This window comes from Hemitrygon akajei, chromosome 31, assembly GCF_048418815.1.
Source record: "Hemitrygon akajei chromosome 31, sHemAka1.3, whole genome shotgun sequence".
NCBI lineage: Eukaryota > Metazoa > Chordata > Chondrichthyes > Myliobatiformes > Dasyatidae > Hemitrygon > Hemitrygon akajei.
In genome coordinates this window covers 22553750-22579178 of record NC_133154.1, presented here as the reverse complement: position 1 = coordinate 22579178, position 25429 = coordinate 22553750, and the positions used below count along the sequence as shown (strand labels likewise).

Below are 25429 nucleotides of genomic sequence, written 5' to 3'. Positions count from 1 at the left end.
GTTGTGCTGGGATCTGTGCTGGAGCCGTGCTGGGGTTGGGCCGCGTGCTGGAAGAGTGCTGGCCCTTGCTTCGGCTCTGTGCTGGGGGCTGGACTGGTTGCGCTGGAGCTCTGCTAGGAGTTCTGGAGTCTGATGGGGTCTGCTGGAGATAGACTGAGCTCTCTGCTGGGTGCATTGGGGCTGTGCTGGAGTACACCACATGACCCAAGAAAGGCGAGCTTAGGCCTCCAGGACACAAGTTCAATATTAACTTCCCCAATTTTAACTCTCTAAGGAAATCAGACAAATACTCAGAAAGCAAAAACTTTGAAAAACAACGTTCCTGGTTTCCTTTAATAAGCTTCAGTGCAGTTTCTGGAACCCTTGGGCTCCTGTCTGCGTCTGACATTACAAACCACAGCACTGAAGCACTGATATACAGGGAACAAGACCGAATGCAGTAAGTTCACGTAGACATCTACAACACCTGCCTACTCATGGGTCCATCAGTAGCCCGAGCTGACTGTCATGACAGCAGGATGGTCACCACAAGCAATCTCCATCCAGGTCCAATACCGCCTCTGACTCTCTCGTGGGCGTTGGGGTGCCCAGTGCAACAGCTACCAGGTTTGCCCGCTCCTGTGGAGTGGGTATGGGTATTGAAGTATCGGGCGGCGCAGTAACGTAGCAGTTCGCTTAACGCTTTACAGTGCCAGCGATCGAGGTTCAGTTCTCAGCTCTTGTCTGTAAGGAGCTGGTACCTTCTCCCCGTGACTGCCAGGGTTTCCGCCACGCGTTTCGGTTTCCTTCCCCACCCCAAAGACGAACAGGTTAGGGTTTTGTAAGTTGTGGGTGTTCTATGTCGGTGCCCCCAGGACATCCTCGGATTGTGTTGGTCGTCAATGCAAAGCGACATTTTTCACTGTACGTTTCGAGGTGCATCTGACAAATCAGGCTAAAGAAGAAAAGCTGCCCTGGGTCCCTCCGAATCCTTTTACTCATCGGCTACATTGTTAGTTTCATACGCAAACTTTTCGGCCATTATCTTCAAGGCAGTGATACTGGGACAACGCTCAAAAGGGCCTGGAGATGCAAGTACGTAAATTTTGTATGTAGTGGTTATGAACCGTGGTTTAAGGTGTAGGACTGGGCCCAGTCTTTTAACCACACATAAGCCCATAAGGTACAGGAGCAGAATTAGGCCATTTGGCTGATTTGTTCAGCCTTCTCCCCATAACCCTTCACTAATCAAGAACGTATCAACCTCCGCTTTAAATATACAATTTGACCTCCACAGCCATCTGTGGCAATGAATTCCACAGATTCACCACCCTCTGGCTAAAGAAATTTCTCCTCATTTCTGTTCTAAAGGGACATCCTTCTATTCTGAGGCTGTGGCCTCTGATCCGGAACTCTCCCACCGTTGGAAACATCCTCTCCGTGTCCACCCTATCTAGGCCTTTCAGTCTTCTGTATCGTTCAATGAGATCCCTCTCATTCTTCTAAACTCCAGTGAGTACAGGCCCAGAGCCCGCAAGTGCTCAAACCATCACCGTGGCAGTCAAAAGATCAAGTCAACGTAAAGAAAAGAAGGAATGAAGTAACAGAGTGCTGGAGGTCGGGCAGCATCTATGGAGAGGAATAAACAGTCGTCGTTTTGGGTTGACACCCTTCATCGGGACTGGAAAGAAGCCAGAATAAGGAGGTGAGGGTTAAGGAAGCAAAGGTCTCCACATGGATGCCATTCAGAGTCACGGATTCATTGCGACTGGCTTCCAGAACATAGAACATTACAGCACAGACGAGAGAAAATCTGCAGATTATTACAGTGCAGGCTCTTTGGCCCACGACGTTGTGCCGACCCTTTAACCTACTCTGCAATCAGTCTAACCCTTCCCTCCTGCAGGACACACATCACATTATGAAGCAAATCTTCCTGCAGCGTTAGAATGAGACACAAAGCCATTCAGCCCGTTGAGAACATGCCAGCGTCTGGCAGAGCAATCCCGGCGGTCTTGCCCCCCAGTGGGTTCCACTACTTCCTTATGGATAGGTACATGGATGAGAGGGGTATGGAAGGCTATGGTCCAGTCACTGGCGGACGGAGCCAGCAGGAAGACCAAGCTGACACAGATTGGAACAGTGCAGTACGGTACAGGCCCTTCAGCCCTGCAATGTTGTGCTAACCTCTTAACCTACTCCAAGATCAATCTAACCCTTCCCTCCCGCATACCCTCCATTTCCCATCGCCCGCGTGCCTATCTCTTAAACGCCCCTAATGTAACTGCCTCTACCACCACCCCTGGCAGGGCGTTCCACACACCCACCACTCTGTGTTTTAAAACAAAATCAAACCCATCATAAAGCAAAACTGTACATTCATCTGCAAAATGTATTCAGTAAGTTTGATAAAGTGTTCCATACTTACTATAGAAATCTGTGACGGTTCAATCCTAGAGGAAAAGCAAACATAAAAGAATATTAGGAATGTTAACACATCACCTAGCGTCACTATATGTACATTCAGCCAATCCATGTATATAACAGTTACTTATACATTCTGTTTTAGATGACTGCTTTTACATTTTTGTGGGTTTTTCTGTAATCTTTATGCTCATTGTGGTTTTTTTTTGCTGTGTTGGACCGGAGTAGCAATAATTCCCGTTCTCCTTCACACTTCTGTACGGAAGAACAACAGTAAACAATCTTGGATCTTGAACTAACCACCAACAGAAAAGTACGAGAACCCCCCCCCCCACAGTTCCAGTGCTGACATAATCCTCAGGGGTGCAGACGTCAGCAAGTGTGGAACGGTTCAGTTCTGGGAGTACCCTGTTCCAGAACCAGATCAACTCCCCCGATGGGGCAGTGGGAGGTGTCGGAGAGGGGGGGGACGACGACTCCACAGTGGTTGGTGCATTCTCCCTACTTAAAGTTTTAAACTGTACTGCAGCCGCAAAACAAACAAATCTCCTGCCACATGTCAGCGATAATAAATCTGTCAAAAGTCAAAGTAAATTTACTACCCGAGCTACCGTATCCTAACGTGATTCATTTTCTTGCAGGTATTTACAGAGAAATGAAAAATACAATAGAATTTATGAAACTACACATAAACAAAGGCTGACAAACAACCAGTGTTCAAAATTGGGCAGATAAAAGATAAATAAGACTGAGAATTTGAGTTGTAGAGTCCTTGAAAGTGAATCTGTAGTTTGTGGAATCAGCTCAGAGTTGCGGTGAGTAAAGTTATCCACGCCAGTTCGGGAGCCCGAAGGTTGCAGGGTAATAACTGTACCTGAACCTGGTGGTGTGAGATCAAAGGCTCTTGTACTTCCTGCCTGATGGAGACAGCCTGAAGAGAGCATGGCCTGGATGGTGAGAGTCCTCGATGCTTTCTTCTGGCAGTGCTCCAGGTAGATGTGCTCATTGGTGGGGAGGGCTTGGCCTGTGGTGGACTGGGCCTTATCCACCACTTTCCATGGACTTCTCCATTTCTGGGTGTTGGTGTTTCCACACCAAACCCTGATGTAACCAGTCGGGATTCTCTCCACCAGTGTTCCCTCTGAGGTGAGCACGCACGGAGGAATTTAAACGGCGCACAAAAGGTTGTCACCTTCTACCCCACTGGCATGTTAAGTATATTTTACGATCGTACACAATCACATTTCCTTTTCTGGTTTATTTAGCAGACTGTGCTGACAACGCGTGTTTGCGGATTTTAAAACTGGCTTACTTAGACTGTTTTTATTCAGAAGTTACTGATTCACTGTGTCAAATTCCCAAGAAACAAAGGACGTGAGGTGCAAAAGAGCTGCTGGTTCATTTAAAGCGGAATGACTTAATGAAACAGTGGCAACTGCTCCACTGACAGCTCATAAGATCAGGAACGGGCAGCTAAGAGAAATATTTATGTACAATACAGAAACTGGTGTTACCAATACAGAAAGTGGAGTGATACTTGGAAACTTGACTTTTTAAAGCGTCATTTGGCAAGCAAATCACATATGGACGGTGAGCAAAAGCTCTGGCGAGAAAATCCGTCGTTGCCCGCCACAGGCCTGCTGGGTATGTGTTATGAGAGTGGGGATGAACGAGAGCAAAAACGAAGAAACCCAGAGGAGATTAAAGATCATATTGACAGTTTTTTGCCGGCTGGTAAAATGAATACCTCTATATGTGAAATTCACTGAGCACAAAATTGCACAGCACAAGATTTTTGTGCATTCCGGCCATTACAAGTTAGAGGGAAGACTGCTCTCCACTGTGCATCCATAGAAGTTTGCCGAAGTTTTAGATGGCATGCCAGCTCTTTGCAAACTTCTGGAAGATAAGTGCTGATTCCTTTTTTAACGGGGCGCATTCAAGCACTGCCTTACACTTCTGACCAGACTACCAAGATTTCAGGTTCCTACTCACTCCAGCCTCGATCTCAAATAAGCAAATACAACGTGGAACAGCACAGGAACAGGCCCTTCGGCCTGCAATCTCTGTGCTGTCCTCGGTGCCAAACTAAACTGCACACCACCCTCCACATGGACTACACCCCTCTTTTCCCTCCCTGAACAAGAGTCTGTCCAAACGCCTTTGAACAGCTTCTACATTTAAATAGAAAATAAAAACAAGCAGACTCCAGAACTGAAACAAAAACAGTTTCTCTTTTCACAGATGATGAACCATAGAGAGTTTCCAGCACTTTCTGCATTTAAGCAGTATCCCCCACTGCAGGTCCTCTCAAAATACACTCAGTGGCCTCTTTATTAGGTACAACTGTACACCTGCTCGTTAATGCAAATAGTTAATCAACCAATCATGTGGCAGCCTAGACGCATGCCGACATGGTCAAACTGTTGTTCAGACCAAACACCAGAATGTGATCTGAGTGACTTTGACCATGGAATGATTGTTGGTTCCAGACAGGGTTGGCGGTTTAAGTATCTCACAATCTGCTGATCTCCTGGGATTTTCTAGAATTTACCGAGAATGGTGTGAAAAACAAAAAAAAAACATCCGGTGAGCAGCAGTTCTGTGGGTGAAAACATTTTGTTTATGAAAGAGGTCAGAGGAGAACGGCCAGAAAGTTTCAAGCTGACAGGAAGGCAACAGTAACTTATATAACCATGGGTTCTACACTAGGTCATGATGAAACCGGTCAGGATATTTTCTAGATCTACAGAAGTTTATAGAAACTATAGAAAGTTTTAGATGAGATTCTGAATCTATGCAAACTTCTAAGAAAGCAGAGTTGCTGCCTTGCCTTCTTTGTGAAATGACTACAACATATGACAAGGTGCTCTGTTCAGTTCCCGTCTGATTCTATAAGCTCTGACCTCCAGCCAGAGGAATCCCATTCACCCTGCAGCCTGAATCCAAACGCTTCCCGTACTTACGCCCTGCTGCTCAAGTTGGCTGGCTGCTCTGATGTCTTCAAGGGGTCCGGTGTGTTACACACTCACTGTGCGAGATCATCTCCAAACGCCGTCCCCAGGTTATAAATTTACAGACGTCCAGAAGTCAGTTTTACATTGAACATGGAAAACTATAGCACAGTACAAGCACTATGTTCTGCCAAACCTTTAATAGGCTCAGAGATTCATGTGACCCTCCGTCCTGCATAGCTCTCCATTTTTCTATCATCCAAGTGCCTCTCTAAGAGTCTCTTAAAGGCTCCTAATGTGTCTGCCTCTAGAACCACCCCTAGCTGGGCATTTCCTGCACCTACCGCTCTCTGTGTAAAAAAATCACACAATCATAAAGCAAAAATATACAGTATATATACTGTATTTGCAAAATGTATCTAGTAAGTTTGATGAAGTGTTTCATACTTACTATAGAAATCTGTGATGGTGCTGACCTCACCCTTGTGCTTTCCCCCAAACACCTTAAAATTTATCCCAAGTCTTGGAGAAGGGTCTCAGCCCAAAATGTCGATGGCTTATTCATTTCCATAGATGCTGCCTGGCCTGCTGAGTTCCTCCGGCGTCTTGTGTGTGTTGTTCCAGATTTCCGGCATCTGCAGACTTTCTTGTGTTCACCTTAAAATTTTTGCCCCCTCATATTAGCTAATTCCACCCTGGGAAAATGTGTCTGGCTTCTTATCATCTTGTAAACCTCTAACAAGTCGCCTCTGAACCTCCTTCACTCCAAAGAGAAGAGCCCCAGCTCGCTCAGCCTGTCCTCATCAGGCATGATCTCTAATCCAGGCTAATCTCTCTGCAGAGCTCCCTGGCTTCACCTAGGGGAAGGGAATGTTGCCTGTGTGATCTTCCAGCACGGCAGCTGACGTAATGCTTTACAACGGCAGCTGTAAGATCGTGATTTGATTCCTGCCACAGTCTATAAGGAGCTTGACCATTCTCCCCAAGGCCGTGTGGGTTTCCTCCGGGTGCTTCAGTTTCCTCCCAAATTCCGAAGATGTAGGTGAGGATCAGTAAGCTGTGGGCATGCTCTAGGGCAGGACGCCCCCAGTGCATACTGTACGCCTCTCACTGTACGTTTCAATGTTCTGATGTACATGTGACAAATGAAGCTAATCTTTAATCATTAATATTTCCCTGCAAGTGTACATCGTCATACAGAGCGCCCTTGACAGTTGCCCTGACAACAGGCCTGAAGGGCCGAATAGTCTCCATGTTCCTACAATCAGTACAGGCTGTCTTTAAATGAGTCGGGAGTCATCCTAGGTGGTGTAGCCTCGTCCTATTCATTTTCTTCCTTATCCTCATAGAGCACTGTAGCACAGAAACTGGCCCTTCAACCCATCTGGTCCCTGCCAAACTGTTATTCTGCCCAGTCCCATCTGGTCCGTAGCCCTCCACGCTGCTCCCATCCATGTGTTCATCCAAATTTCTCTTAGATGTTGGATTCGAACCCACATCCGCCACTTCTGCTGCCAAAATTTAAACATTCTCCTGTTTTAAAAGTAGTTATACAGGAGCCACTTGTTCCATCAAGTCTAGGCCAGCTCTCAGAGCGACACCATTCCGTCCCCATTTCTCTGCAACCTGCTCATCGGCTCTCCTGACTTTTCTGCCAACCGCTTATACCAGCGATGGTTTAACTAGTAACCTGTCGATTGGCACGCTCGTGGGATGTGGGGGGGAGAGACCAGAGCGCCGGGGGGAGACTTGCAAGGAGAATGCGCAATCAAACCACGGCCCCGGAGGGCAGGATCGAGCCCGGGCCTCCGGAGCCGAGAGGTGGCAGCACTGTCCATTGTGTCCTTCATTGGACTCTGTGTGAGGGAGGACACAGGTTCAAAAGTACAACGAGCAAGAGGAGGACTTATTGAAATATTTGGTGTATGCAAATGTGCTCCCTCAGAATATCCTGTTTCCACACTGCTCCATTCAAGAGGGCGGTGTTAGGAGTTTTTCAGATTCTTTTAACAGCAGCACGAACTTGCGAGGTAATCGAAGTCGAAAGTTCCAAGTAACTTTATTATCAAAGTATATATATATATATATATATATATGTATTTCTGGTATACTCAATAAATCCAGAATAGAATAATAACCATCATAGAATCAGTGAAAGACAGCACCACTGGGGTGTGCAAAAACAACAAACAAAAAGGAAGGAATAATAATAAACAGCTAAGCAATAAATATCGAGAACATGAGATGAAGAGTCCTCGAAAGTGAGTCCATAGGTTGTGGGAACATTTCAGTGACGGGGCAAGTGAAGTTAATCCCCTTTGGTACAAGAGCCTGTTGGTTGAGGGGTAATAACTGTCCCTGAACCTGGTTGTGCGAGTCCTGAGGCTCCTGTCCCTTCTTCCTGATGGCAGGAGTAGGAAGAGAGCATGTCCTGGGTGGTGGTGGGGGTCCCTGATGATGGACGCTGCTTTCCTGTCTCAGTGTTTCATGCAGATGTGCTCAATGGTGGGGAGGGCTTTACCTGCGATGGACTGGGCTTTATCCACTACTTTTTGTAGGATTTTCTGTTCAAGGCCATTGGTATTTCCACACCAGGCCCTGAGGCACTTCGTCAATATACTCTCCACTACACATCTGAAGAAGATTGTCAAAGTTTTTGATGTCATGCTCACTAATGCATTGGCGAGAGAGAGAGAGAATGTGTGGGGGGGGATGTGGAGAGACCAGATCATCTGTGAGTGATCTCCTCAGTGCGAGGAGATTGGATTGAGCCCTGCAAAATCTTGGAGGGTATTGGCTGGGTAATTAATGAGAATCTGCTCCCATGGTTAAGGACGTTGAGTAGCACAAATAAACGGACCTCCAAATAAAATGGCAAAAGGAACTGACTGGAGGTGAACCTGCTTCTGTTGACAAGTCTATCAGCCAGTGGGTTGGATGGGGGGGGGGGGAATATGAGTATGAGTATTATATGAATATGAATATGAGTATTATTTGTCACATGTGCATCGAAATGAACAGTGAAATACTGTGCTTTGTGTCAATGATTATGGTCCAAAGATTATGCTGGACAGACCACGAGTGTCGCTATGCTTTGGATACCAACATAGCACACCCACATTTACCAACACCGACCTGTATATCTTTGGATATACAATGTCTGAGGATACCGGAGTGACCCACATGGTCATAGGGAGCATGTACAAACTACTGGCAGTGGGAATTGAACCCCGATCGCTGATCGCTAGCCCTGTAAAGCGTCGCGTTAACCACTATGCGACCACGCAGTATCACGTTGCAAGTAATCAAATACACAGAGACAGGAGGATCTTGGCCCAAGATGTCAGCTGTCTGTTTCCTTCCAGATGCTTCCCGACCCCGCTGAGTTCCTCCAGCATTTTGTGTGTGCTATTCAAATATACAATGGCAGCCATCAATTAATAAGGAACCAGAGCAATAAGCAGGGGAAATTAACCACAATAGAAACTGCACCAACTTCTCTCAGTCTAAGCTGGGTACTTCTGTCAGCAGTGCAGAGACTGGAGGATGGGTATACCAATCCATGGAGGGACCATTCAGCCAGTCAGCAGCAGCAACTCAGCTGACAGGGATGATTGACAGCGAAGTCAACCAATCACGGCCGCTCTCCACTGAGGCAGGGCTTTCACAGCTGACTTGCACACCAAGTCTGGAGCCCATTGGGAAGGGGAGCAGCCCTTCAAAAGGAGGCTCCACGCTTGAAAAGGAGAATGCGGAAGCAGCGGGACTAAGTGGGATCGCGCGAAACTTGGCTGGACGGATTCAGAATTGGCTTGCCCACACAACCTGAAGGCAGAATACAGGGTTAATGGCAGGACTCTTTGGGGAGCGGGGAGGACCAGAGAATCCTTGGGTTTCATTTCTACCGACCCCTCAAAGCTTCTGCGCAGTAGATAGTGTGTTTAAGAAGGTGTGTGGCGTGTTGGCTTTTGTCAGTTGGGCATTGAGTTCAAGAGCTGTGAGGTAATGTCGCTGCTCTATAAAACTTTGGCCAGACCACACGTGTTCATTTCTCGTCACCTCACCATAGGAAGGATGTGGAAGCTTTACAGAGATGACAAAGGGGAAAGAAGGAAGGGTTGGACTGATCTTTGGGTAGGTGAAATGGCCAGCACAACATTGTGGGCTGAAGGGCCTGTACTGTGCCGTAATGTTCTATGTTCGAAGCCTAGTGGATCCATAGAATAAATGCAGTGTGGATGAGAGGGGCCTACGTTAGGGCCAACAAATGCAGAAATTCCAGCGGAGAACTCTAGATATGAAAACTGCAAATGAAACTCGTTGAGGTTAACAACAAGGGGAAGTCAGAGATGCAGAAGGAAAAGTGGTGTTTGAAAGGGTTAAGTGATTAGCGATGGGTCACACGCTATCATGGACAGAATGGGCCGAATGGCCTCTCTCTTTGTTCTAAGTACCGCAGAGCGCCATTTTGGAAATGTTAATTCACAAGAGAAAGTTAAGTTAAATTTCTTTACCCGGAGCGTAGCGGAAGGTGGATCTCGCCATGCTGCTTTATATTCTCTCTCTTTCATCACCTTCCTTGTGTTTCCCCTCCTCCTTCCCTTACTCCCCTCCCCTTCTCTATTTTTCATTCCCCATTCTTGTTGCCCTCTCACCCCTTCTCCTCCTCACTCGCCCATCGCCTCCCTCTGATTCCCCTCATCCTTCTCCTTTTCTCTTCTCCTATTAGATTCCTTCTTCCTTAGGCCTTTACCTCTTCCACCTATCCCCTCCCAGCTTTTTACTTAGTCATCCCTTCTCCCTCACTTGGTCCTTACCTATCACCCACTGGCCTGTACTTCATCCCCCCCTCACCTACTTATTCTGGCCTCTTCCCCTTTTCTTTCCAGTCCTGATGAAGGGTCTCGGCCCGAAACATCGACTGTTTATTCCCCTCCACTGACAATGACTTCCTTCGGCATCGTGTGCATGTTGCTCTGTCGGACAGCTCGGTCCTCGAGAAGCAAGATAACAAGATGGAGACAGAGGTCAAGGGGCTGGCCATCGCTGACCACAGAGCATCCTTTCCATGGCACGAAGGGGTCCTGACCAGTGGCTGCAAGGCGTTTAGTTGACTCAAGGTCACGTTACAGAAGTCTCCACTTCTGCAAGTCACGCTGTCGCCAAACCACAAAAATAAGCACGATCATCAGAACACAGAGTTAGTTTGTCTTGATAAGTCAGCTTCTGGCTGCCATGAAGGCATGAACAAGTTAGTACGTAGAACCCCGAGCTGTACAGCAGAGCACAGGCCTTTCGGCCCACAGTGTTGGGCCGACCTTTTAACCTGCTCCGAGATCAATCTAACCCTTCCCTCCCACATAGACCCCTATTTTTCTATCGTCCCTCAGAGTCCGTTACCTGCCTCTAATGTATCTGCCTCCACTACCATCCCTGACCTACCACTCTCTGGGTAAAATACTTACATCCAATGTCCCCACCCTCCCACCATACTTTCTTCAATCACCTTAAAATGACAGAACATAGAACATTACAGCGCAGTACAGGGCCTTCCGCCCACAGTGTTGTGCCAACCATTTAACCACCTGTAAGATCAATCTAACCCTTTCCTCCTACATAGGCATCTGTTAGTCTCATGAGACCATGGATTTGCGCCTTGGAAGGTTTCCAGGGCGTGGGCCTGGGCAGGGTTGTATGGGAGACCAGCAGTTCCCCAAGCTACAAGTTTCCTCTCTCCATGCCACCGATGTTTTCCAAGGGAAGGGCGCTAGGACCCAACCAGCTTGGCATCGGTGTCGTCGCAGAGCAATGTGTGGTTAAGTGCCTTGCTCAAGGACACAACACGTTGCCTCAGCTGAGGCTCGAACCAGTGACCTTCAGATCACTAGGCCGATGCCTTATCCACTAGGCCACGCGCCAAAACTTCCCGAAACATACCCCTACATTATTCTATGATCCATGTGCCTATCTAAGAGTCTCTTAAATGGCCCTAATGTATCTGCCTCCATCACAACCCCGGGCAGTGGGTTCCACACACCCACCGCTCTCTGTGTAAAAAAACTTACATCTGACATGCCGCCTACGCTTTCCTACAATCACCTCCAAATATTTCTCCCCTTGTACTAGCTAGTCCCATCCTGAGAAAAAGCCCCCGGCTGTCCGTTCAACCTATGCCTCTGATTATCTAGTACACCCCTATCAAATCACCTCTCATCCTCCTTGGCTCCAAAGGGAAAAGTCCCAGCTCGCTCAACCTATCCTCGTAAGACCCGCTCTTGAATCCAGGCAGCGTCCTGGTGAATCTCCTCCGCACCCTCTCTCAAGCTTCCACACCGGAAGGACTTTGGCTGGTCCCCACACCCTCTCTAGTTGGTGGGGTCGAGGTGCTGGTTAGCGCTGCACCCTATCCAGATAAAACCAGCCCCTCCCGCTAAAAAAGGGTGCAGGATTCCGGGGTGGGACAAGAAGCAAGCTTCACGCAGAATTTCATAGACATTCACATTGCAAATCTTGAAAGCACCAACCTCAAAGAGAGAGATGATATTCTAGATGTGAGAAACATGGTCTGATTGTCACTAAGATTACCAACATGGAGAATCTAACACCACAGGGTGAGAAAGGGGAAGAAGCATTTAACCCTGCGTATGGCCCCAAGGGTCGAAAAATAGAAACATTTTGAAGAAAAATTATAAACACAGGGGATCCTGCAAAGGCTGGAAATCCAGAGCAACCTACTCAAAATGCTGGGGGAAACTCAGCAGGTCAGGCAGCGCGCATGGAGAGGAATAAATAGTCAACGCTTAGGGCCAATGCACTTCATCAAGACCCATCCTGATGAAGGGTCCCTGCAAAGAAAAAAGGTGTGGAGGAAGGATAAGGAGGCTTCGGAGAGGGTGAAGTAGAGGTTCTCCAAGATGCCGTAAGGAGAAATTGGATGAACCTGGGCTGTATTCTCTGGTGATATTCTGGTTACAGTAAATGTGTTTAAACAGAGGCTGCAAAAGCCAACAGCAACATCTGTGCTCCTACCAAAACCTGCGACAGCTTGGCGGTTAGGTTACTGAAGTGACACCTGGAACCCTAGCGCTCATTCCAAAGATTATAGGGGCGGAAGTGATAGAGTCAGTTCGGAGTTGAGGTGAGTGAAGTTAGCCACACTGGTTCAGAAGCCTGGTGGTTGAAGGGTAATAACAATTCCTGAACTTTTTTTTTAAAGCACTACAACACAGAAGCAGACCCTTTGGTCCCTCAAGTCTGTGTCGAGCTATTATTCTGCCTAGTCCCATCGACCTGCACCGGGAACTGAAATGAAACATGATCATCAAGATGTGGGTTCGAGTCCAGTCACAGTACCTTGGGAGCTTAAAATTAAATGAAATAATAGAACATAGAACAGTACAGCACAGAGACTGGCCCTTTGGCCCACAATGTCCTGCCAAACCAATTAAAGTAGTAATCAAATGGCTAATTAAACTAATTCTTCTACCGACTTAACATCCATATCCCTCCACTTCCCTCACATTCACGTGCCTACCTAATCTCAGAAGACCCTAATGTATCTGCCTCTACTACCGCCCCAGGCAGTGCATTCCACTCACCCACCCCTCCCTGTGTAAAAAAACTTACCCCTCACACCTCCTTTGAAATTACCCCCTCTCACCGTAAATGCGTGCACTCTGGTATTAGACATATCAACCCCGTCTGTCTACTCCATCCGTGCCTCTCACAATTTTATAAACCCCTTTCAGATCTCCCCTCAGCCTCTGGTGCTCCAGAGAAAACAACCCGAGTTTGTCCAGCCTCTCTTTGTAGCATGTGCCCTTTAATCCAGGCAGCAGCCTAGTGAACCTCTTCTGCACCCTCTCCAAAGCCTTGACGTCCTTCCTATAGTGGGACAGCCAGAACTGTACGCAATACTCCAGAGGTAGCCTAACCAGGGTTTTGTAAAGTTGCAACATAACTTCCCAACTTTTTAACTCAGTGCCTCAACTAATAAAGGCAAGCATGCATAAGCCTTCTTAACCACCCTATCAACCTGTGTAGACACTTTCAGGGAGTTATGAACATGACCCCATGATCCCTCTGCTTATCAACACTGCCTGGGCTCTTGCCCCTAACAGTATTCTGCCTCTTTGTGTTTGACCTACGTGTGACATTTCACACTTGGCTGGGCTATTTCTCCTCTTCTGCAGGTGATCTATATCCCACTGTATTCTTTGCCCGTCTTCTACACTATCCACAACTCCACCAATCTTCGTATCGTCTACAGTCTTACTAATCCACCCATTACATTTTCATCCAGGTCATTTAAATACATCACAAACAGCAGGTCCCAGTACAGATCCCTGCGGAACAGCACTAGTCACAGACTTCCAACCAGGGTAAGTCTCTTCGACCTCTTCTCTGTCCTCTTGAGACAAACCAGTTCTGAATTCAGACGGCCAATTCGCCATGGTTCCCACGCATCTTAATCTTCTGGATGAGCCTCCCATGAGGTATCTTATCAAATGCTTTACTAAAATCCACATAGGCAACATCAGCAGCTCTACTTTCATCAATTACCTTTAAAAAACTCAAGTTAGTAAGGCACAACTTGCCCCACACAAAGATATGATGGCTTTCCCTAATTAGATGATTAGATTATCCCTAAGAATCCACTGCAGTAACTTTCCTACCATTGACGTGAGACTCACTGGTCTATACTTTCCAGGATTATCCCTGGTTTCCTTCTTGAATAATGGAACATCATAAGCTACTTGCCAGTCCTCTGGGACCTCGTCTGTGGCTACAGAGGACACAAAGGTATTGATCAAGGCTCCAGCAATCCCTTTTCTTGTCTTTCTCAATAACCTGGGGTATGTCCCACCAGACCTTAGTTACTTATCCACCTTGAAGCTCCTTAAAAGACCTAACACCACCACCTCCTTTGCCTCAAAGTGCCCTAGCAGATCAATACACTCAACACTGATCTCCCTATCTTCCATGTCCTTCTCCTAGGTAAATACTGCTGTAGTCATTAAGGATGTCATCCACATCCTTCACATCTGAGCAAATGCTTCCCCCTTTATCCCTGAGTGGTCCTACCCTCTCCCTACTTATCCTCTTGCTCACGATATATTATAGAATTCCTTGGGATTCTCTTTAATCCCACTTCCCAAGGACTTTCATGGCTCCTCCTCACTTTCCTAATTCCCTCCTTGAGTTCTTTCCCAGCTTCTTTATAATCCTCAAGGACACTGTTCGATTTCTAACTTCCTAAAAGGAAGATATTTTCCTTTTCCTTCTTGACTAAGTTCATCACCCCTCTCAACATCCACACTTCTCCTACACCGGCATCCTCATTCTTCCTTCTGACTGGAACGCACCTGTCCTGTACTCTAATCTTCAAGCACCCTCCGCATGTCGGATGTGGACTTGCCCAAAGACAGCAGATCCCAGTTAACTCTCCCAAATGTCTACCTCATGATCTCATAATTTGCCCACCGACAATTTAAGACTCTCCCGCAAGGTTCATGATCCTCAGGATGTCCTGATCAAGGAGTTGTGATTACTTTTCACCCACTCAAAGGTCTGTCACCTAGCCAGGCACATTACCAAACACCAGGTCCATTACAGCTCCTCCGCTTGTTGGTGATTGTACAGTCACTGGATAGTTGTAAGTACCCTCTGCCTCACTCGTATCCCTCCAGGGAAGGGAATCCGGCCACCTGATCTCAATCAATCCAGAAGAAAGCAGCGTCCATCATCCAGGACCCTCACCATCCATCCCATGCTCTCTTCTGACTGCTGCCATCAGGAAGGAGGTGCAGGACCCTGAGACCCTGCACCACCAGGTTCAAAAACACAAGAGATTCTGCAGATGCTGGAAATCCAGAGCAACAGGCACAAAACCCTGGCTGCCCGCAAGAAAATGAATCTCAAAGTAGATACAGATACTTGATAATAAATTTACTTTGCAACTTCTGGAACTCTGGCCAACACACGAATCTGGTATGATCAGCGCTAAGCCCAGGCCCCGGTTAATTAATAATCAAATGTTTCGTTCCCAAGAACATCTCAATTGAGATGAGTCAACATATCATCTGACCAGTACTGACACAAAATGCTGGAAACATCAGCTGGTCAGTCGGCATCTAGGGAAAGAGAAACTACTTCAGACTTCGAGCAGGAATTTTCATTTGCTGACGAATGCAGAACCTTCTGACACCGCAGGGCTGTACATCACTGTCTCAGGCGTTTTTTCAGGACTCCATATCAGAACGTTTGGTGTTTAGCTACACAATCTGAGGTGAGAACCCAGGGTAGCACTGATGGTGTTAGCCTCTGATAAACACGGCTGATATGCTGCTGGTCGGAAACGTTTAGCTGGTTCCCATAGATCCAGTGATAACAGTGAACAATAACAAGTTACATCGACTAACGTTCTTCTTTAGGGTTGCACTTCTTGGCATCCCCTGCATTCCCCAAGACGCCTCCTCAACCTCAAATTCACTCAAGGAGCAGCGTGATTACCACCCCTACCTGATACCATTTATATTCAGAAACACAAGAGATTCTGCAGATGCTGGAAATCCAGAGCAACGGGCACAAAACCCTGGAGGAACTCAGCAGGTCTGGTAGCATCCATGGAGAGGAATAATCAATCACCAGTTTCAACCTAAAATATCAACTGTTTAGCCATATAACAATTACAGCACGGAAACAGGCCATCTCGGCCCTTCTAGTCCGTGCCGAACGCTTACTCTCACCTAGTCCCACCGACCTGCACTCAGCCCATAACCCTCCATTCCTTTCCTGTCCATATACCTATCCAATTTTACTTTAAATGACAATACTGAACCTGCCTCTACCACTTCTACTGGAAGCTCGTTCCACACAGCTACCACTCTCTGAGTAAAGAAATTCCCCCTCATGTTACCCTTAAACTTTTGCCCCCAACTCTCAAATCATGTCCTCTTGTTTGAATCTCCACTATTCTCAACGGAAAAAGCCTATCCATGTCAATTCAATCTATCCCCCTCATAATTTTAAATACCTCTATCAAGTCCCCCCTCAACCTTCTACGCTCCAAAGAATAAAGACCTAACTTGTTCAACCTTTCTCTGTAACTTAGGTGCTGAAACCCAGGTAACATTCTAGTAAATCTTCTCTGTACTCTCTCTATTTTGTTGACATCTTTCCTATAATTCAGTGACCAGAACTGTACACAATACTCCAAATTTGGCCTTACCAATGCCTTGTACAATTTTAACATTACATCCCAACTCCTATACTCAATGCTCTGATTTATAAAGGCCAGCATACCAAAAGCTTTCTTCACCACCCTATCCACATGCGATTCCACCTTCAGGGAACTATGCACCACCTCTCTGTAGATGCTGCCCTACCTGCTGAGTTCATCCAGCATTCAGATTCACTTATTTGTCACATGTTCATCGAAAAATACAGTGAAATACATTGTTTACATTTACAAGCAACACAACCTAAGGATGTGCTGGGGGCAGCCCACAAGTGTCACCTCTCCTTCCAGTACCAACGTGGCATACCTACAATGCTTAGCAGAACAAATCAGGCAACATCAACAGGAAAACAAGCTCCTTGCCCCATCACACACACACACACACACACACACACACACACACACACACACACACACACACACACACACACACACACACACACACACACACACACACACACACACACACACACTTCCACTGCCTCTGGGCCTCCAACCACCAGTACCCCCCTCACCCTCCTCCCCCCCCAGACTTGCAGACATCAGGCCTCTAACGTCCAGTTCCTGGCCCCATCTCACAGATTTGCAGACTCTCCAACTCCTTCCGCCTCACTCTCTTCACTGGGTTGACTCCAGCGGCCGGTCTGATTTCAACTCCCCGTTACCCAGAGCCCTCTGCTCCACACACTCGTCCGTCACACCACCAACTGCCGTGTGCTAGGCTGTGTTGGTATTTAAAGACATAAGTTAACGATCCACTCACTTGATCGGCCCCAGCTCTTTGCTACCGCTTGTCCTACAGGAGTGGTCAGGATCTACTATCCAAACCTGGTTCGCGCAGGAAGGCTCCTGCTCATCAGCCTCTCGCCTGGCTTTGACAGCAGGCCCCACAGTTACGCTGTTCATTGTGAGCGCCCGTAATTTAAGATAGAACAGTGCTATAAACCACCACTGTCAATCGGAGAAATGGTTCGTGCTTTTTTTTCTGAAGTCAGTTTCACATTGTTTGCAACGTTGACTAATTCCAGACTTCCTGGCTTTTTTAGAGAAGTGACCTTGCCCTGGAACACAACATCGAATCCTCTAACTTCTGGTAATTTATACCCCTCCCCCTTTTCTCTTTTTCCAGTCCCCATTCTGGTTACCCCTCTTACCCTTTCTCTTCTCCTCATCTGCCCATACATCTCTCTGGCACCCTTCCTCCACCCCTTTCTCCCACGGTCCACTCTCCTCTCCTATCAGATTCCTTCTTCAGACCTGCACCACTTCCACCTATCACCTCCCAGCTTCTTACTCACCCAGTTTCGCCTATCATCTGCCAGCTTGTCCTCCTTCCCCTCCCCCGCCAACTTTTTTATCTTAACTCTGCCATCTCCCTTTCCAGTCCTGATGAAGTCTCGGCCTTTGCCTGGTCCAGTACTTGCAGAGTCTCTTGTGTTTATGACCTTATGTTGGAATGGCCACACCTACGGAGCGCGCAGCAGAAGCCAGAAACAGGAGGTGCTCTACCTGTCGTTTACTTGTGCTTTCCATTTGATGACAACCTTCCCTCTGCTGCCTGCTCGAGTATGACAGACATTGGTTAATGTCAACACAGAATGGGTTGCATCAAATCTGTACAACTTTCCATAGACATTCTGCGGAGAGCATCCCGACTGGTTGCGTCACCTTCTGGTACGGAGGGGCCGCTGCGCAGGATCGGAAAAAGCTGCAGAAAGCTGTAAACTCAGACAGCTCCACCATGGGCAGCAGCCTCCCCATTACTGAGGACATCTTCAAACGCCGATGCCTCAAGTGGGCGGCATCCATCGTGAATGACCCTCACAGGCCCCCTTCTCGTTACTACCACCAGGGAGGAGGCACAGGAGCCTGAAGACGCACACTCAACATTTTAGGGACGGCTTCTTCCTGTCCATCATCAGACTTCCAAACAGTCCTTGAATCGATGAATGCTACCTCATTATTTTGTACTCTTTTTCTCTATTTATCTATCCACCTTATCTATCTATTCATTTATCCATCTATCCATCTATCTATCAATCCATCCATCCATCTATCTATCCATCCATCCATCTATCTATCCATCCATCCATCAATCTATCCATCCATCCATCAATCTATCTATCCATCTACCTATCCATCCATCCATCAATCTATCCATCCATCCATCAATCTATCTATCCATCTATCTTTCTATCCATCTATCTATCTATCCATCCATCAATCTATCTATCCATCTACCTATCCATCTACCTATCAATCTATCTATCTTTCTATCTATCTATCTATCCATCCATCCATCCAGCTATCCATCTATCTATCTATCCTTCTTTCGATATATCCATCTATAGGTATATTCTTATTGTCATTTACAGTAATTTGTATGTATCACACTGTACTGTTGCTGCAAAAGAACAAATTTCACGACATACAATATGGGTGGTGGGGTGGAGATACGTCTCCACTGAAGCAGGTGTAAGGCGCTCCTTCTCTGCACTCGCCCGCAGATCACCTTTGGGCAAGGTGTAGCCCCTGCAGGCTAGAGGAGAGAAGGAGCACCTTACACCTGCAGGGTCATGTGAAGCCATGGGAGTGGACGGTGGACGGTGGTATGAGCGGCCGGTGTATATCACGAGTCCTGGTTATGGGACCACTGACGCCAGGCAGACAATCTCTCAAGAGTACTGATAATGGCTGTGGTCACCCATCTTGTAAAGGCACTGCCCAGAAGAAGGCAACGGCAAACCACTTCTGTAGAAAAATTGGCCACAGACAATCATAGACGTGGAAAGACCATGTTTGCCCACGTCATACGACACGACCCATAAGGAACAAATGAACAATATGTCAGTGATGATAAACCTGATTCTGACGTGCCAATGTCATCCATACCTCTGAGAGGTGATCTTCAAAGGAAGGCTCCAACTGGAAACTCGGAACTCCTGCATACATTGTTATGGATTTATGGGGTGAAGAAGGTCGATGCTCCATCTTTGTCATTGGCCCAAACTGCTCCAAGACATTTAGGAAGGCCAAAAAACTTCCTCAAAGGAGCTACCCTGCTGATAATGGCCCCTTGTGGCCGGTTGGGTTTATTAATATCAGAGGTTTGGGAGGAAGTTGGTGGTCCTTTTGGTTAGAGGACATTTTGAAGCTAGGTGAAGAGGAGAAATTAGTGGGGGGGGGGAACCATTCTGTGCACACAAAATGCTGGAGGAACTCAGCAAGTCATGGAGGGGGGGGGGTACAGGGTTGATATTTTGAGCCACGTTGCTTCATCAAGGACTGGAAAGGAAGGGGGCAGAAGCCAGAATAAGGAAGTGGGGGGGGGAGGAGAAGGAGTTCAAGCTGGTGGGTGATAGGTGAGACCAGGTTTTGGGGGGGGGAGGAGAAGTACAAGCTGGTGGGTGATAGGTGAGACCAGGTCTTGGGGGGGGGGGAGGAGAAGAAGTACAAGTTGGTGGGTGATAGGTGAGACCAGGTTTTGTGGGGGGGAGGAGAAGGAGTTCAAGCTGATGGGTGATAGGTGAGACCAGGTTTTGGGGGGGGGAGGAGAAGGAGTTCAAGCTGATGGGTGATAGGTGAGACCAGGTTTTGGGGGGGGGAGGAGAAGAAGTACAAGTTGGTGGATGATAGGTGAGACCAGGTTTTGGTGGGGGGGGAGGAGAAGAAGTACAAGTTGGTGGGTGATAGGTGAGACCAGGTTTTGGGGGGCGGGGGGGAGGAGAAGAAGTACAAGTTGGTGGGTGATAGGTGAGACCAGGTTTTGGGGGGGGAGGAGAAGAAGTACAAGCTGGTGGGTGATAGGTGAGACCAGGTTTTGGGGGGGGGAGGAGAAGAAGTACAAGCTGGTGGGTGATAGGTGAGACCAGGTTTTGGTGGGGGGGGAGGAGAAGAAGTACAAGTTGGTGGGTGATAGGTGAGACCAGGTTTGGGGGGGGGGGAGGAGAAGAAGTACAAGTTGGTGGGTGATAGGTGAGACCAGGTTTTGGTGGGGGGGGAGGAGAAGAAGTACAAGTTGGTGGGTGATAGGTGAGACCAGGTTTGGGGGGGGGGGAGGAGAAGAAGTACAAGCTGGTGGGTGATAGGTGAGACCAGGTTTTGGGGGGGGGAGGAGAAGGAGTTCAAGCTGGTGGGTGATAGATGAGACCAGGTGAGGGGAGAGGAGGGAGGAGGCAAGAAGTAAGAAGCTGGGAAATGATGGGCAGAAGAGCAAAGGGCTGAAGAAGACAGAATCTGATAGGAGAGGAAAAGAGAAGGAGTGAGAGAGGAGCCAGAATGGGGTACGGAAAAAGGGAGAAGGGAAAGCGGGGTGGGGGGGATCTTACAGGAAGTTGGAGAAACTGATATCCATGCCATCAGGTCGGAGGCTCCCAGACGGGATATGAAGCCTCGGCGCTTGTCTCACATTCACCCTGGAACTCATCTGAAATTAAGCTGAACGCAGCAGATCCCCGTTCAGAAACGTCTGCCATTCTGTTTTCTGAGGCATTGATCGTGTGGATAGTCAGAGGCTTTTCCCCAGGGCTGAAATGGCTGCCACAAGAGGACACAGGTTTAAGGTGCTGGGGAGTAGGTACAGAGGAGATGTCAGGGGGAAGTTTTTTACGCAGAGAGTGGTGAGTGCGTGGAATGGTCTGCCAGCAACGGTGGTGGAGGCGGATATGATAGGGTCTTTTAAGAGACTTTTAGATAGGTACATAGAGCTTAGTAAAATAGAGGGATATAGGTAAGCCTAGTAATTTTTAAGGCAGGGGCACAACTTTGTGGGCCGAAGGGCCGATATTGTGCTATAGGTTTTCTATGTTTCTGTGTTTCAAGGACTGCGAACAAATGTATTGTTGCTGAAAGTCAATGGGACATACTACGACAACAACAACCTGCATTTCTATACCTCTTTTACAATCATCAATGTCCCAAGGGTTTCAGTTGGAAGGGTATGGAAGGCCATGATCCAGCTGCGTGTCAATGGGACTAGGCAGAATAGTTCAACACAGACTAGATGGGCTGAAGGGCCTGTTCTGTGCAGTAGTTCTCTACGGGGGGGCACACTAGCGTAACACTTTGCAGTGCCGGTGATTGGGGTTTGAAACCCGTCGCTGTCTGTAAGGTGTTGGTACATTCTCCCGGTGGGTTTCCGCCAGGTGCCCTGGTATTCTCCCACATTCCAAAGACGTACGGGTTAGGGTTAATAAATTGCAGGCATGCTATGTTGGCGCCAGAAGCGTGGCAACCCCTCCCCCAGCACATCCTTGGACTGTGCCGGTCGTTGGTGAAAACGATGTTTCGATGTTTGGATGCACACGTGACAAATAAAGATAATCTTAATCTGACTACGAAAGGATTATTAGAGAAGGGGCTCTGTGGTTGAAGGCTCTGTCATCAATGGTGGGGTGAAGGAAGGTGAGTGAAATTGGAAGCCAGCATCAGGTGAACCAAAGGAAGCCTATACACTCAGTGGCCACTTTATTAGGTACACCTGCACACCTGCTCGTTAATGCAAATATCCAATCAGCCAATCAGCTTAGCACATAAGAGCATGCAGACGTGGTCAAGAGGTTCAGTTGTTGGTCAGAGCAAACGTCAGAATGGGGAAGAAATGTGACTTTGACTGTGGAATGACTGTTGGTGCCAGATGGGGTGGTTGGAGTATCTCAGAAACTGCCGATCTCCCGCGACTTTCATGCACAACAGCCTCTAGAGCTTACGGGGAATGGTGCGAGACACAAAAACAAGACATGCAATAAGCAGCAGTTGTGTGGGCAAAAGCGCCTTGTTCATGCAAGAGGTCGGAGAACAGCCAGAGTGGTTCAAGCTGACAGCGACGGAAACTCAAAAAAAAAAGCTCGTCAAACCTTGAAGTGGACGGGCTACAGCAGCAAGAGACAATGAGCAAACTCAGAGTGGCCATTTTATTAGGTACAGGAGGTATTCAGTTACAAAGTCAGGGAGTGGCCAGAGATTTGTTGAAGATAAAGCACAGAAAATTTGAATAACCTCAACGCACAGAGGATAGAATAAGTACAACAAATACAATTGCAAGCACTGTTTCTGTTGGTGAAATATTCCAGCTTTTGTTGGGGGGGGGAGTTTAGCAGCCTGGTATTGACTTACCGCTGGGAGAGAAACAAGTCATATCTGTACAAGCCCGACTATAGTTCAAAACAGATGCTGCGGCTGTACAGCTGGTTGTATGAGACTGGTGGGCACATGTAGACAGGCAGGTTTCTTACACGGACACTAAGCTTCAAGAGAACACTCCTAGCTGTAAAGTGCATGAGGATATTTTGAGATTCTAAAGGGGCATGCTGTAAAACGGAGAAGTTTCTCTGTACACAGTTTTTGGGTTGTATGTCATCAATGCGTTTTGGAGACTTGTTTAATCTCTGGGACCGACAGTCTGACAATTAAACCGGGGCTGCCTTGTTAACCAGAGAACATAAAACAGCACATACAGCACAGCTCAGGCGTGTCATTGTGTGGACATTTTAACCTACTCAAAGATCAATCTAACCCTTCCCTCCCACATGGCCCTCCATTTTTCTGTCACCATTTCAGAGTCTCTTAAATGCCCTTAATGCAGGGGTTCCCAACCTTTTTTATGCCATGGACTCCTACATGAACTGAGGAATCCATGGGCCCCTGCCCCTGAAGTATCTGCTTGTACCACCATTCCAGGCAGTGAACTCCATGCACCCACCACTCTCTGTGTAAAAGCTCCACCTCCTTAAATTCAGCCCCCTTACAATTATACTAGTTCCCCTAAGACCCTCCAATTGATGTTTCAGGTTGATTCAGAACCCTGGACCTGAAGTGATATCCCTCCACAGATGCTGCCTGACCCGTTGGGTCTTCCCTGATCTTTTTTACTGGCTCAGCCTTCCAGCTTTGGCAGCGTTTAGGTTCCCCACCCCGCAAGATCTCAAACCCCCCCCCCACCCCACCGCCCCCCCCCCCCCCCGTCTGTAGACACCCCCCCCCCCCACGCTGACTCCAAGCAGTCACAATGGGCTGAGGTGCATCCCTTCCATCAGTCCGTAAACATCCTCTGTTGCTCAGCTTAGATCCTGGCTGCACTGAGCCAAAGGGAGCCCCTTTAAGAATGGCTCTCTGAGGCTGAGGCACACTGGGCTCACTCAGGCTCCTCCGATTACTTATCAAATGAAGAATATTCATGGAACAGAGATCAGTACAGCACAGTACAGGCCCATCAGCCCACCATGTTAAGCCTTTTCTTCAACCTACTCCTAGTTTAATCTAACCCTTCCCTCCCACATAACCCTCTGTCTTTCTATCATCCATGTGCCAATCAAAGAGTTTCTTAAATGTCCATAATATATAGAGGATAACTGTGCTCGACATAAGACAACTGTGCTGCTCCAAAGAGCACTATATGAAATCATTCTTACCCTCGGCCATATAGGCTCTATAATGAGTCAACCTATAGCCGGGGTTCCTGTTAGACTGGTTGAGATAACTTATTTTGATTCTTTCTACTTCTAACAGGTGCACTTGTAATGCTACTGTGACACTGTAACTTCCTTTGGGATCAATAAAGTATCTATCAATCTATTTGCCTCTGCCACCACCCCTGGCAGGCACCCACCACTCTCTTACTTCTGATATCCCCCTATACTTTCCTACAATCACCTTATAACATTATGCCCTCTTGTACTAGCCACCTCGGCCCCGGGAGAAAGTCTTTGTCTGTCCACATTTTCTGTGCCTCTTATTATCTGATGCCCCTCTATCAAATCAGCTCTCACCCTCTTTCTCTCCAAGGAAAGTCCTTTCCTATAAGGCACGGTCTCTAACCCTAATGAGAAGTCCCGGTAAAGGGTCTCGGCCCGAAACACCGGCTCTGCGTCCCTTTGCAGAGATGCTAATCCCTGACCTGCCAAGTTTTTTGTCTGCACCCTCTCCAATCCAGGCAGCATCCTGGTAAATCTCCTCTGCGCCTTCCCTTGAAGTGCAAACATTGAACAAATTTTTCTCTGAAACGTCGGGCAGCATCTGTACAAAGCGCCGCGCCGAGATCCTCCAGCAGTTTACTGTGTGTGTGTTAAATTATCGAGCTTCCTTCTGCCAGACAGACAGAAGGACAGCACAATCTTCGTTTGTGAACAGAAGTTGCCGCAAAAGACAAAAGAATATGCAAATAAGCTGTCTATTTATGTTAGCAAGCACCGATAATAAATAACGTTTTCAGAGAGCGGAGATGAGCCCAGCCAACATTTTCCAGCCCCCTACACATGAGCCAGAAGTAGAATAACTAACCCATCTTTACAGTGGAAAGTGGCCCGTGTCAAATGCCAACTACCTTTCCCTTCCCTGAAGACCCCTCAGTAAGTTCTTGGAATTTCTGCCTCCTCGTATCAGCCATTTCCACTCGGGGGAAAGTCTCTGGCCGGCCACTCAATCTACACATGTGCTCCCAGCATCATCATGCACATAAATAAAAGCAGCTTTCTCCCCCTGAAGTTTCAGCCAACCTTCGCTGCAATACCAACCTTTGACAACTCTAGAAATGCGGCTACTCGCTGGAGTTTGGAAGAATGGGGTTGGGGAGGATCTCATTGAAACCTCTCGAATATTGAAAGGCCGAGATGGAGAGGATGTTTCCTACAGTGGGGGAGTCTAGGACCACGGGGCACAGCCTCAGAATAGAGGGACGTCCATTTAGATGAGGAGGAATTTCTTCAGTCAGAGGGTGGTGAATCTGTGGAATTCATTGCCACAGACGGCTGTGAAGGGCAAGTTATTGTATATATTTAAAGCAGAGGTTGATAGGTTCTTGATTAGACACGGCGTCGAAGGATGGGGTGAAGGCAGT

At 47.6% G+C, this 25429-nt stretch overlaps 1 protein-coding gene across 1 annotated transcript in view; it reads right to left on the bottom strand.

Moving 5' to 3' along the window:
• LOC140719286 (transcription factor Spi-B-like) overlaps positions 1-25429 on the bottom strand; it is a 39782-nt gene that overhangs the window by 13530 nt on the left and 823 nt on the right. The window contains exon 2 of the mRNA XM_073033809.1: positions 2408-2432. Coding sequence (XP_072889910.1) covers positions 2408-2432 — 25 coding nt within the window. The remainder of the gene's footprint in view (positions 1-2407; positions 2433-25429) is intronic.